At 33.3% G+C, this 14,830-nt stretch overlaps 1 protein-coding gene across 2 annotated transcripts; it reads right to left on the bottom strand.

Moving 5' to 3' along the window:
• Positions 1-415: 415 nt before the first annotated feature.
• Positions 416-9,013, bottom strand: LOC112755636 (glycosyltransferase BC10). Of its 2 annotated transcripts, none has more exons than XM_025803852.3 (11): positions 8,339-9,013; positions 7,416-7,890; positions 7,016-7,114; positions 4,742-4,842; positions 4,577-4,648; positions 4,312-4,402; positions 3,561-3,641; positions 2,692-2,754; positions 2,487-2,609; positions 1,097-1,135; positions 416-975 (listed from the first exon to the last, which is right to left on the bottom strand). In XM_025803852.3, exons 2-11 carry the CDS (start codon positions 7,806-7,808, stop codon positions 847-849), a joined length of 1,191 nt encoding a protein of 396 aa, XP_025659637.1. In that variant the 5' UTR covers positions 7,809-7,890; positions 8,339-9,013; the 3' UTR covers positions 416-846. The 2 variants fall into 2 exon arrangements, with proteins under 2 accessions (XP_025659637.1, XP_025659638.1); XM_025803853.3 differs by having other exon boundaries at positions 8,131-8,947.
• Between the last annotated feature and the right edge of the window lie 5,817 nt (positions 9,014-14,830).

Here is a 14,830-nt window from a genome sequence, read left to right on the forward strand (position 1 = left end):
TGGGGACGGGGATGGAGAGTAGAGAGACATCACCCACCCCCACCCTGCCCTGCCCCGTTGACATTCCTAGTTGCTGGCATTTGAACATAAAAATAATGATATTTTCGACATTAAAACATTATCTGTCTTTTAACTTTTTAAATAATTATTGTCAATTACTTTTTATTTATCACAAATTTTAATGAAACAGAAAAAATTTTACTTCAAAAATTGTTATTTCATTAACAGTGTTTTATAAACAAACACATCATTGTTCGTAATGATACATAAAAACAGTATCGTTTAGTTTTACATAATAAAATAACGAAAAAACATACATTATTCACCATTTGCTATCGTAAAAAATCTAATTAGTATTTTTTGTCTTTAGAAACTAATTTGTCAGAAGTAAGAAAAAGTTTAATACTCTGCTATATACCATTCACCAAGTAATTTTCAATGCTGAAGGCTTGAATTCCAATGTAATAACAGAAATATGCAATACGTTAGCGTCCAGAGTCAAAAACAACCCCAAAATCCTTTTCCCTCCTTCTCTAAGTCTCTATCAATGATACAAAAAATTTATCCTTTCAGGGAAATCTATAATGTTCCCAATAATTAAGAAAGAAAATCAAAATAGAGTACAACAGGAATAACAAATCATACAAGAACAGCTCAGCGGTTTTGACAAATCCCAGCAAAGCAAAGATTTTGCATTGAATCAGCTCGTGTGTCTTCCTAAGAATTTTAACCATTCACCTTAGGGCGTGGGCGCTTCTCGAAACCAAATGATGAAGAGGAAGAGCATGAGGCTGGGGGATCGAATGGTGTTGATTCACCAAAGAATGATGATGATGCACAAATCATTCAGAATAATGTAGAGTTGGAGAAAATCTGTATCAACTTATCCTGAGTTTCTGGGAAAAATTTCCGGGCAAATAAATAACACGGTCGTTTCAAATTGTTCAATATGCAAGGTGTGATCACCACTGATCTCTGCAAACAAGGCATATATGAAAATGAAAACCTTATAATGATGCACTCAATTCATTAGATACAGAAGCAACATGACAAAATGGAGGACATCTGAACCTAAATTAGAGAAATGAGATAATACCTTTATATCGCTTGTATAATGCGGACTCTGGTCAATGGACTGCAGCAAAGGAAATCATGTTATTAAGTAGAATTGAAGATAATTGTGATTTTCGTAAACAAGTGAAGTAACAAGGAAAATACTAGGAGGTAACACCAAGGGTGCAAATAAAGATTAGGGAGAAGATAAAAATGGAGAAATAATTAATAAACTTTAAACACTGAGATTCTTGGATCGGCTAATATCTGGAGAGAATCTTAAATAGAGTGAAATCCGAAACATAGAATTAACATGTTCTATTATCATTTTCATTTCTCTTTATTCTCCGTAAATCTTCAAAGCTATATTAAGAGATTCATGTGAATAGGGATGGCAATACTACTCGAATCCGTGGGTACCCACCCCGCCCCTACTCGCTCAGGGCGGGTAATTACCCGCCCCGCACCGGGACGGGTTTTTAGCGGGGCGGGTTCTTGGGAGGGGTGGGACGTGGGACGGGGTCGGGTTTAGGTAATACCCGCCCCTACCCGCCCGCTATATATATAATATATAATTTTAATATATAATATGTATAATATATGTAAAATAATTAGTAAATGATTAATAATATTGTCTCATATTTAAATTTTTACTTTAATTTATGTTATGTATGTGATGATAGTTATATAAATTTTGAAATTTAATTTTATTTATTGGATTTTAATAATTATAGGGGCGGGTAAGGGCATGGCGGGTAGAAGCGGGGCGGGTTCTATGCGGGTTGCTGTATGGCGGGACGGGGTCAGGTAGAGCAAAAACCTGCCCCGTTACCACCCCTACATGTGAAAATGTCTTCTGAGAACCTTAACACAATTGATACATAAAACAAGGGGTCATGCACAAACATCCCACATTAACAGGATACGGAGAAGGGTCATACCCAAAGGATGTACAGAAATTGCTACATATTGTTTGAAAAAGTACAGAAGGAGGAAGGCCGAAAAAACTGATTACAGTTACATAGTCCATTTAGATGGTAAAAGTTAGCTGGTTTATGCGAATTGATATACCAATTGAACTTAAAATTTTGGATAAAGCACCAAAAATACACCGGAATTATTGTCACCAACAAAACTGCCTCCGAATTTTGTTACGACAAAAATAACCTCAAATAATTTAAAAATGTGCCAAAATACACTCCCGTGAACTAAGACATTCTACGCTAACAAAAAGGGTGAGGGCGTTTTTGTCACGTTTTTGAATAATTTAAAGGCATTCTTGTCGATAACAAAATTCAGGGTATTTTTGTCAGGACCAAAATAATCCAGGTGCATTTTTTGTGGTTTACCCTAAAATTTCATAAGAAATGAAGAACTCAGGCTTTCAGTAGAGCATATTAGCATAAAAAATAAGGGTAAGGTTGGTAACATACTGCTATTTTTCTAATGAGTTGATGACTAATATCCCGAGCCTTGTATGACCTTGGATGCCATTTTCTTTCAGACCAATCAACATAGGTCACTGACCAATTTGCAATTCCACCCGGATCACGCATCTGAACATGTCCGTCAAGTCAGCAGGGAGAAAGAAAAATGGCTGTTATTGCAAGTTAAAAGATAAGAGATTGATGGACTAACACTAAAAAAGGTTGGCAAGTAGTGTTCATCGGCGTAGCAGTTCTTTCCTCCCTCCATGTTTGGCTAGGAAATTGAAACATGAATAGTATAATTTTGTCAGTACTTATTACATTCTTCCAACAAGTAACAACGTCTAGACATGGCTAAAAAATCCCACATAAAAGATAATAAGTCTGCAAAGAGTGAAAGAAACAAAAAAAATATTGAGTGGTGCTTGAGACTTGCTGACTTGGTAAGGGGGGGAAAAAAGTAAAAATCAATTGTCACAATCATATTTTCAGAACATTTCACATATTCAGAAATTTGTAAACTTCGTGCATACTGCAGCAGGTACAGCAAGAAATACCCCAGAAAATATAAAACATAACCATCCAACACTTTTAGTACACGATATCAATTTCTTAATAGCAAAAGAAAAGAAAGAACTAAATATACATGAATAAAATATAAAATATCAGATATTAGCAACTGAGAAAAAAAAGAACCTGGAGCCTATGCTATTGGTAGATTTAAGTGCAGGAAATGTGCTATCTTTAAAATGTTGGCATGTTCCATAAGTTTACTCATTGCAGAGTTACAAAATGTTATATCTCACTCTAGCATGACAAGTGAGGTGTTTTATTTTTTTATTTTTTATTTTTAACCAAAAAGTCCAAGAAAATGGACAAAACAATAACTTCAATAAAAACAGTGGATCAACATAGTCCCGAAATACACTACATCTCTTATTTCATTAACCAAAAAATATGTATACTGGCTCTAACATTCTTAACAAAGGTGCTACTGTGAAAGGAACAATATAATATGGATAATAAACTCAATCCAGTTGGTAAATGCAAAAGCATGAATGACTCTTAGTAACATAGTACCCTGCAATGATGCTTGAATTTTGTAAAGTAGAGACTGTCTGCCATAACTATTATAGCATGTTGCCGCTTCATTGAGAACCACTGCATTACAAACAAGATCCAAATCAGATGCATGTCAGAAAGATTCTATTGATTTCCTACAACTCTATAATTGTAACATAACAAGTAATCTTTTATCCAAATCTAGGATGTAACGGATGCATCTACATTTTAGATGGTGATGAATTGTTAAAAACTAAAATTAGACTACCACATAGAATTCTCACAAACTAAGAATGAAATTCCACCATCTAAAATAAATGCAAGACAACAAATCTCAACAACTATCACTTATCAGGCATTCATTAAACAGATAATGTATCTCAAGGAAAAGCATTTGGAATATTGATGAAAGAGATAAGCTAGTGTTTTCACAATCAATTCCACTCCATGCAAGATAGCATGATAGTATAGGAATAGAATTCAATGAATGGGAATTAATTGGACTAATCAAGGACATTTGTGATGCAATGAAGCGGAAAAGGACCTTTTTACAACTAAAATTGAAATTGATGTTATTCCATATGGCAGTGAGAATGGAATGGAGAAAATAAGTCATAGGAGTAGCCAACCACTCCTTTCAAGAAATTACTCATACCCCTATCTAAGCAAAAGAGATAATAAAAGGGAAGTGACCTTGATGAAACACTGCAAATGAGTAGATGCTTAAATTTTCTAGCAAGTTTGGCATCAACATCGACATGAATTATACCTGTGAACCCTTCCGGAAATCTTTCATTTCAACTTCTGGCAACATACGCTCTATATACCTGCCATTTCCATGAGGACCAGCATCCACATAGCTTTTTTTTTTTCAGGAAAAAAAAAAGAAGAAAGAGAAGTTGAGTAGGGGAAAACAGACAAATATTAGTTCAATTTCCATCCAAAAATCTGCATCAAACAATTTTGTTAAATGAAAGGAAAATTATATAGGATTTCATCAACCAATTTGTAAAAGGTTCATTTATAATTCTTACCAGTCAACGAAGCTGACATTTGTTAATAACAAGTAGTTGTACATGAAGTCAAACTTGCGCACGGGTATACAACTGAAAGAAAATTTGAAGACATAGTTGCCAAAGATTAAATCCAGCAAATATAACATGTCTAAACAGGATAAAGAACCGGGTTGAAAAAAATACCTATCAGATAGCAAGACAAAATGTTGGTTGTCGGGATCTAAGAGTGCATTCGCCAACAGCCTTCGTTCTGCTTCAACCATGGAAAATTTTCCCCAACCTACCTGAACAAAATTGAAACTGAGTTGCCATGACTTATGTAAAATGGTTGCATTTTAAGTACCAGGTGTTTAGTGCTCAAAAAAGAAAGTATAATATCCACCAAGCCTTGTCCTACTAGGTATATTCAGCTACATAAATAAAATGTCTTGGTGTCCGATTATAAAACATATCCATAAACAAATAATTAAAATCTAAATCCTTTTAATTGTTTCGCTTGTAGTTATTTGTCTCTATACTTCTAATCCACTTCTAGCCTTATCTTATCTTGTGTAGCCACTCATCCAATACAACATTCTCATCTCTACAACATTGAGTTTATTATCTTGTTGCCTTTTTCACCACCCAACATTAGATCCTGTAAAATATATTTCCTATACAGTAAAATCTTCCTTAATGTTATGATACTTTTCTATAATAAATAAGACTAGAAATATTTTTTTTCCTTTATCCACTTAGCTTAGATCCTTTGATTTCCCATCATTTTGTATATGGAATAAAACCACTTGACTTGAGGTGGGATCTCTATTTTAGTATCTAACAAAGAATTAGTATCATCTTGCCAAAATTACACCCAATATACTCTGCCATACTTATAGTAAATCAATATCATGTGCCACTACACTTACTTGGTATACAAGAATTATGCTCAAAATTTGTAGTTTGGATTACACTGACAACTCGTTCCTATTGCAAAGATTGCTTCTGTTTGTCTTCTCTCTACAGCTGTCATGTGTCATTGGCCCCTCTATCATATTGATATCAATAATGCCTTTTGATATGGTGAACTTGTATATGGAGGCATCCCTCGTGGTATCACTAAGGGGAGGGCGGATTAGTATGTCATTTTTTACGGCCACTTTCTGGTTTAAAACAATCAGTAGTTTATCAGTTTTATATGGAGACGAGTCTATTTTGTTTCAATTTTGTTTAATTCTTGTGGGCTTAGATTTGATTCTTTTATTTATTCACTTTTGGTATTATCAATGCCTCTAAATCACTGAACATCATCTGGTTTACTAAACAATCTACTTGGAACTGAGAGGGTGAGAGACAAAAAGGGTATTAGTAGTAATCAAACCAGTAGCCTAGTACCAGTGAAATTTGAGAGATGTTATGTGTACATTAGCCTATCTTTAAGGGGTTCCCTCAAGCTTAATGACTTTTTGGTTGTTAACTATGAAAAGTTATACTTTTGTCGAAGAAGGGACACTTACATACTAATTAGGGTAATCCCTGACATGATATTGAATGGAAGAACTAGGATATCAGTTTAATTGAATTAATTTGGACTAGAGAAGGACAGCCAAGTCCTGAGTCCTTGCTTGTTTGTGTGAAATTTTCTACTAAGCTTCATACATGGTATTAGTTCTATCCACTACCTACTTCATTGAGTTCAAATGAAATAGACTTATCTAAGAAAAGCAGTAGTTAAAAACTCCCAACTGCTCTGAGAATGATATCGGCTTGCTAATATGCATTACTTATAAGCATGTATGTTTGCAAAAAGCACACACAATTCTATTATAACACAGATCCTATTTTCCCAAGTGTGAGTGCTAATGTTGGGTACCTAGAGTAGGCCATCCATTGGTAATGCTCTAGTAATTACAGTTCCTTGTGTAATTATGCTTCAAAATAACTTCTTTTCCTTGATGAATTTTGATAAATGATAGACCCAAATAATCTTTTTAGAACATCCATGTAGTTGATCCCACCTAGTAAAACAAAATTTAGCAGTTGTTGCATGCTTTTAGAACAGCCACATCATCTTTTATCAATAAATAAGAAACTTAATAAGTGTGCCACGACCATACTTTCCCTTTCACCAAGGATGTGCCCAAGTTATCCTGCTTTAAGATGCTTCAGTGGCAATAAATTAGTGCAATCTGAACATATATAAATCTTGGAATTTTAACCCACACTGTTAACCTATGGAAGTGCTTTGACAGAAAACTTGACCATGTATAAAAAAGGGTAAAAGAATAATGTTAAATCTATGCCATAGTATCCTCAAAGTTCAACCAATTGCTGGAATAATTTTTTAAAATTATATATCATACCATGCATATCATAATGACAAATTCTTACATTGGAACTTGAAAGTTGAAACCATAATATAAAGAAATTGTAATTTATATATTGAAGTCAGGTAGAAGTCAATTGCTAAACCCATACCGGTTCACTATGAATTTCTCTGCCAACAAAATAGGGGCTAACATGTACAGGTTTTTCCCTCGATGCATGTAAATAGACACTGAATTTGCCCTCATGGCCCTGCATTTTTGTTACAATAGAGTTCAAATAAATAGGAAGTATACATATCTATAACATGTTCAACGGGAAAGGAACTGAAATGGTTAAATGAAAATAAATCTGTATATCATAAAAAATGTTAAATCGTCACTCGATCAAATGTACTCATAAATCGTAACATCTGGTATATCTTTGAACATCCTTCTAGGACTCTTAAAATCAGACACAGTCACATAGCATAGTGCTTTAGGAAAATAGCCACCATGGGGAGGCTATTAGGTTGATTTTCCAGTGCAAATTTTGTGGAACAAGACTGCTTTACCTTAAAGAACATGTGCCATAGTTTCTCAAAAGGCAACGATCCTGGAGTCAAAAACAAGAAAGCAACTTTTGGGATCCTGGTCTTGGCAGGGTCAACATTGAGAATCTCATTAATAACAACCCGGGATTCAAGCTCTCGATCAGTTAATTCCCGGGCAACAGCTTTCGGAACCTCAACACGTGTAGTACCACAACCTTCAGAGGAAAAGAAATAGCATGCTGAGTGTTTAGGGGTTTGCGGCGGATAAATATAGGCAGCAACCAGAAAGACGCACACTATGGAGATCAGAACAATAATCCAAGTCGGCCTCCTCAACTGCGGCCGGTTTCTTGATCCAACAACCATGATCAGAAGATTCCTTAAGAACTTCGTCCATGCAAGTTCTTCCTTCATTTAATTTCAATGTAACTCAGCAACTCTCCCATACATCTATGATCTATCAACATTTATATCTCAATGATTCTTTCTTTCTTCCCTGTCATTGCAACAAAGAAACAAGCAAAGTCAAATTCATAATAACAAGTATAACTCTTAACTACCAAAAAACAAAGAAGGAAGATCAAATTAAATAAATAAATAAAAACACACACAATGACTTCCAAAAATAGCAACAGGGAAAAAAAGACGGTTATAAAAAGCACCATTCAGATCTTAAAATACTCGAAACAGCAAGATCCGTAAACAGAACAGAGCTGAAGTCAACGCATTAAATTACCCGAATTTTTGCAGTGTTCAATGGAATTTTCAGTGACCAACGTGGGTCCTTAACAATAAACTACAACAGTTCCATGTAAATTTCAATTCTCATGTCAAATTTGACTATACAGATCTTTGAATCTTTTTCCCCTCTTCACAAATCCAAATATCGGAAATGAAATTGAAACTGAAATCACAAGTTCACAAAAATTGAATAGTATTAGTACCTGTGAATCTGTGATCCAATGCAGAAGTGGATCTAGTACGGGTCCACAGGAAGGACACAGACCAAAGAAGATCGAATAAATAAAATAAAAAAGAAAGAAAGGAAAAAAAACACTCGGAAAAAAAGAATAATAAAAGTTTGTTGGAAAAGAAATAAATAAGGAGAATGAATGAAAGGGAACAAGAGAGAAGAAGACGAAGCAGCGACTAGAAAAAGAAAGTGTGTTTGGGAGATTTTTCAAAGTGGATCGATGATGTCAACACGAGAGAGAGAGAGAGAGAGAGAGAGAGAGAGAGAGAGAGAGAGAGAATGTGTGTGTGTGATGTGCAGTGTAGGTTGGTGGGTCGCTGGATCGATGGCCCTGATTTGTCAAATGAATCTCAAATCTCTGTTACTAAAGAAGTGGAGAGAGAGTGTGGAAGGGAGAGAGGAAGATTCCGGTGAAGATGCCACGTCACGCGCCAAGGGACTGGACTATATTATTATGATCCCCTTCATAATTTGAGTTGAGTCATTGCAAAATGGAAGCAATGGATGTTGTTATTGTTGTTACTCGTAACTCGTAAGTTGATGCTGTCGCTACCGTATTTTATTGCGTATGTTTCTGCCCTTAGACGTCGTATGTTACTTCCCTTTTCTCTGTAAGCTTTAGACTTTTGGATCCTTTTGATTTCCCTCCGCAACTTGTTTCAGTTTTCTTTTAAAAAAAAGGGCAATGCAACTCGTTTTTCTTTTTATTTTTATTTTTTTTTGGTCATAATTGCAACTTGCTTCATTTGGGCATTTGGTTATTGGCTTCAGGCTTTCATGCCTCCTCTAGGTACATCCCCCAATTTCTTTTTATTTTTAATAATTACTTATTATGTCCGGTGTTACGATGGTAACCGAAGATTAATGAATTGGGTTTGTAAGGTTGGCCCAAACGTTAGGGTGAGGTGGTCTCCGACTTGGTTTGCGTCTGAGAGCTACCGTCCGACTTGTGTGTATGAGGAAATAGGGGATGATACATGCAAAGATACTCTAATGCCTAAGTCAGCAAAAGGCTAAGTAGATTTTAAGAGTATTGAAATTTAGAGATACCTGAGGGGTATCAGTGTATTTATAGTGGTGAACCAATAACTACCGTTTGAGTAGTTCCACCTTTTAAGGTGAATAACCGTCCCTTTGTCTTAGGAAAGTTGAGATATGACTCCTAGAAGTGAGTTGAGAGATTTTAGGGGCAATTACTTATTTGAATAAGGGTTATCTCTCAGCTATCATTCGATCCCGACTTTCTTAGAGTGGAGTCTATGTTGGATCCGACCTCTTTTAAGGAGGTCGATAGGCAGCGAAGACCAATTCTTGAATTGGGCCTTTTTGGTTTATTTGGACCTGAGCCCTAATGTTGGGGCAGGGTATGAACATCCGGAATTAACAATATGTTTGTTTGAAAGAAAAATAGAAGAAAAGAAAAAGAGAAGGAAAATGATTATTTTTCATTGTTTGGTTGAAAAGAAAAAATAGGAGAGAAAGAAAAAGGAATGAAAAAAAATTTGGTTGGACTCACCAATTTTTTTTTTCTCCACCGTTGGAAAGAAAATGAAGAAAAAACTAATTCTCTCTCTTTAATTCCAATATTACTCTTTTACTTTTTTTCAATATATTTTATAATATAAAAGTAAAATTGTCTTTTTATAACATTTCTTTTCTTTTTATTTTTCTTTTATCCAAACAAACACGTTTAAAAAAAATAAAAATCCACTCAATTTCTTTTCTTTCTTTTTTTCTCTATTTTTTCTTCTCTATTTCTTTCTTTCTAACCAAACATACCCTACAAAATTTAAGCATCAATTTTTTGTATTGATTTTTTTTTAGTGATTTATAAGTGAATGAGACAAAAATATTGAATGCGTATATAGGCATTATAGTACAAAGAGGAGCTTGTCGATATATTTTAAATTCAGTAATTTCGTCATTATTAAAATCCGAAAGATTCTAACAATATGACAAAATACTAAAATGACGACGTTAGAAGTGAGGACAATGATATCAACGATCCAAAATTCTTGATACTGCTTAAATGCCAGAGTACCAGAGTGAAAAGAATAATTCAACAATTAATGATAGAAAAGAGATTAATTTATTAAACTGAGTCATCTTTTTGTTGTGTTGTTAAATTATTTGATTAATTTGTTTGAGTTTTAAAAGGACAATAGTTATATGTGGCTGTTATTTTTAGAATTAGAGGAGGTTTGAAAGATATAAAGAGTAATAGAGGAGGAGGTGAAAAAAAAAATTGAGAAATAGAAGATCATACTAAAAAGAGAGAAAAACAAATAAAAGGATATTTTTGTTTGATTGATGATTTTAAATCTAAATTTAAAATTTGAAATAATTTTAAACAAAAAAAATTTCTTAGGAGCGACTTTGATTTTCGATCAAAATCATAGAAACTAAAATTATACTTAATTCTGTAATATTAATATAATTTGATTACAAATTTAAATATAAATTTATTTTTTATATAGTGTAAATACTAGCATGTATATATTTATTTTGATATGATGTTTTTACTAAATTTGAGAATATTTTTTTACTATTTTTACATGATAATGATAGTAAACTATACAGATAATTAAATATAAAATTATACATATTATTAGAATAATTCTCATAATTTCTGTATAGTAAACATTAACATTAATAGGTAATATATAATTATAATTTTTTTATATTATTGGGAAACTGATTATGGCACTTGAAAGAGTTTTTAATTTTTGGATTTAGAAAATAATAAAATATTATTTTATATTCTTAAGTTTAGAAAAATATAAAAAGAATTTGATAAAATAAGAAAGGATACAAACTTAAATAAGTAGATAAAATAAGAATAAAAACTTGATAATTAAGAGAGAGAAAGAAAGAAATACTTATTAATAAGATATAAAAAATTTAATAAGTGTTGATTTTATAGAGTTAGGAGGATAATTAGGTTTACTGTTTAATCTTTTTAATAATTTTTTATTTATTTAATATCTATAATAATATATCAAGAATTATTAATTAATTTATATTTATTATACAACCATACAATGAAAATTTATTAAGAAAATGTTAATATAATAAATATCACAATAATAAAAAATTAATTTAAAAACAAAGGTAAAGGGACCAATTAGTAATTCGCTCAAAACAATAATTAATAAATTGAGTTGCGTTGGGATGCTGTAGGTTAAGTTTTTTTTGCTCTTGTTTATTTTGGGCTTACTAGACAATTGTTTTTTCCCATTAATGTTGGGCCTGAAGATTGTAGAAAACACAGAAAGGAAACAGAGAAAAAAAAATCAGAACGACGGGAAAGCGCCAAACTGTCAACTCTGTATCTGTTCAGTATACTAGCAATTGGGCCACGCGCAAGTCGCAACTATAATTAATCGAAATTTGCAGCCGAGGTCGTGGTTCAATGGCAGCATCATCTGCCTCGCTGGGAGCTGCACCTGAGTTCGAATTCTCAATGAAGAATATAAAATTCATGTTAGTAATAATAGTGTGTGTAACTTAGGATTGGGGGTTGTCCAATCTATTAACAAAAAAAAATCGAAATGTATAACTTTTATAATTTATTCAATTCTGTTAACTAGATAATAAAAAATCTGAACAACATAAATAATAGGCTAATTTTTTAACCCACTAAGAATTAAAAAAAAACCACCCCAACTCAAATTAGAAAAAAAACACTTTTAACTCTAGTAAAAATTTTAATCATACCCTCCCTTCTAATCATAATTACACTCCTTCTAATCCAAATCCTCTCTCCAGTGTCGCCATCTCTCGTTGTCACCAACCTCGAGCACCGTATTAAGAATAAACATCTCATTTATACAAAGAACAAATAAACATCTACATGTGTATATAAAACTTCTGCGGCATACCTTCTCACAGCATCGATCTACGCGTCCATCGTGTTGCTGTAGATAGCCTTTTGGATCGTGAATACCAAAAGCGTTACCGAGAAAAACGTAATCGAGGTTCACAAAGGTAGGAATGTCTCGATAAGCAAAGTAAGGATAAGCATTGATCATAAAAGATAATTACACCTTATATACTATGTACTCTTTATGTACTCTCACTAAAAAATAATTACAATGGTAAGCCTATTGTTGATAAAAAAAATTTAGGTAACATTTTCTCCAGCAACGGTAAGTTCTTATTTCGCAAACAAGTTAGGAAGGAAGGCAGCATTGTACTACAAGCTATGAAAAACTTTTTTTTTGTAAGTTATATGCTATACTTGATTGCAAATGAGAGAATGAGATCCTGATAGTGTTATTTACTTGGATGAAATGTTGCTCGATTTTGCCTAGGTGTTATTTGTACCCTAGTGATTTTGTTTGTAATGGAGCAGGTGTCTCTATTTTTTTCCATGTTGATGACAACGGATTTGTTTTGTGGTTAATAAACTCATTTTGAATGTGTTTTGGCTGGAATTTGTATGTGGTTTATAGTTTAGCATTATTATCTTTGAAATTTCGTTAGGATTTGCCAATTGTAATCAGTGGATGTAAACATGCATTAGGCTACATTTTTTGAAAATAAAATAAATGAAATGAATTGTTTTCAAATACGTACTCCAATTACGTAATCCAAATACGTACTCCAAATTATGAATGTTAATTTTTCTAAATTTGAAATTATATTTACAAAAGATCATGCAATTTTTCTCCATTTACCTGTATTGGTCTACTTTTTAAGAATAAGATCATGCAATATTATGAGATAAAAAATGGAGATAAGAAATTATTCACGTTCTAAGTAGCATGAAAAATAATCCTTAGCTAATAAGTTTACTTGTATGATATTACTTGTCTGCTATTACTTAGGTAATACTCTTAGAAAATATGAATGCTAATTTTCCTTGTATGCTATTACTAATGAGTTAAACTTTTTTTTGTTGTCAAAACTCTTGTAATAGGGTGATGTACATTATATAATTGTTTGTCATTTTGGAATTAGGCTGAGTTTTATCTTTATTCCTTTGTAGATGGAAGGACCTCCAATGACATTTGTATTTTACCGTGGGAGAAAGTTTAAAACCGATATAAAAGGAAAAATGATTTATGAACCAGAACACACGAAAGTATTAATGGGTATTGAGACAGATACAGTAGATAATTTTTTTGTAAAAGGGTATTATAAGGAGTTAAGATATGCTAAGGTGAACAACTGCGTTCGGAAGGTTCCCTGGTTGTTTCTGGAGTTTGGCTTGATGAAGTTAGACGTTGATGCTGATTTGATTGCGATTATCAAGTATTATAGGAGGAATAACAATGTTATTAACATATACTTTGAGCATGGGGTTTAGGAACCACAACTGGTAGAGGGTGTGAGTAAAGAAGTAGTTGTACTTGCAAATGATGAAGAAAAGAGTGTCCCAAAGTCTAGAAAAACTCACTCTCAGTCCACAGTATCCAGAAGTGAGTTAATACCTTCACTGTTACAGCCCAAGTTAAGCTCCTCTTAGCCCACAACAAGATCACAACCAAAAAAAACTAACATGGAGGCCAAAAAACTGGTGGAACAACCCCCTTCGAAGCCCACTTCGGTTCCAAAAAACAATTCCTCTCAGTCTAAACCAAAACTTACTTTTAAGCCCACACCAAAGCCTTGCTTAGTTGTCCCAGATCCCTCCAACATCCCAGCCTTTGGAAAAAACAAAGAGAAGGTCAGTGAAGGTGTTAAGACAAGATCTGGAAGATATGTTAAAAATACCACTTTAGAAGGTGATGCTGACTCTGATGACTCATATGATTGTTCTGAAGACAGTTTATACCAACCTGAAAATATTGTGGAAGACCAAAATAGTGACACTGACAGTGTGAAAGAAATTGGCATTCCTATAGCTTCCAAGAAGGGTAATGTCAGAGGAAGACAAGGATCAACTTCGTTGGGAGATCGGGATAAAACAATTGACACCGATGATTTTAGCTATGAATAAATTGAATCCGATAAGAGCACTGATTTAGGTAATGACTCTTGCTATTAGAATTCAAAATAATATAGACCACTGTTTTTTGCATAAATTAAAAAGAGTATGTGGTCAGATTTTGTTTATTTATCATGCTTTGTTTGATGGTCAGGTTTGGAGGATGAAGATGAATATGAAGTGGACTATGAAAGTGGATCTGATGCTAACTAGTGGCACTCGGAAGAATCGGACAAGGTGTTGGACTCTGACGATGAGGAACCACGTGTGTTTCCAAGATACAATGAAAAGACAAGGTTTAGAAATTTGAAAGTTTGAGGTTAGTATGATTTTCAATAGCAAACATGACTTTATGGTTGCCACTAGAGACTATACAATATAATGGGATAGGACTATAATATTCATTAAGAATGACAAGGTTAGATGTAGGGCTATTTGTAAGAATGAGGACTGTCCTTGGTTAGTATATTGTGCACTCAATAAACAAGACGGATCATGACAGATTAAGACTCTTATTGATAACTATACATG

This window comes from Arachis hypogaea, chromosome 6, assembly GCF_003086295.3.
Source record: "Arachis hypogaea cultivar Tifrunner chromosome 6, arahy.Tifrunner.gnm2.J5K5, whole genome shotgun sequence".
Classification (NCBI taxonomy): Eukaryota; Viridiplantae; Streptophyta; class Magnoliopsida; order Fabales; family Fabaceae; genus Arachis; species Arachis hypogaea.

Coding starts and splice junctions, on each gene's coding strand:
- LOC112755636 (XM_025803852.3), bottom strand. CDS start 7,808: ATGAAGGAAGAACTTGCATGGACGAAGTTCTTAAGGAATCTTCTGATC. Junction 4,649..4,741: donor TTTGTCTTGCTATCTGATAG/GTATTTTTTTCA, acceptor ATTTTCTTTCAG/TTGTATACCCGTGCGCAAGT. Junction 1,136..2,486: donor AACTCATTAGAAAAATAGCA/GTATGTTACCAA, acceptor CCTTTGCTGCAG/TCCATTGACCAGAGTCCGCA.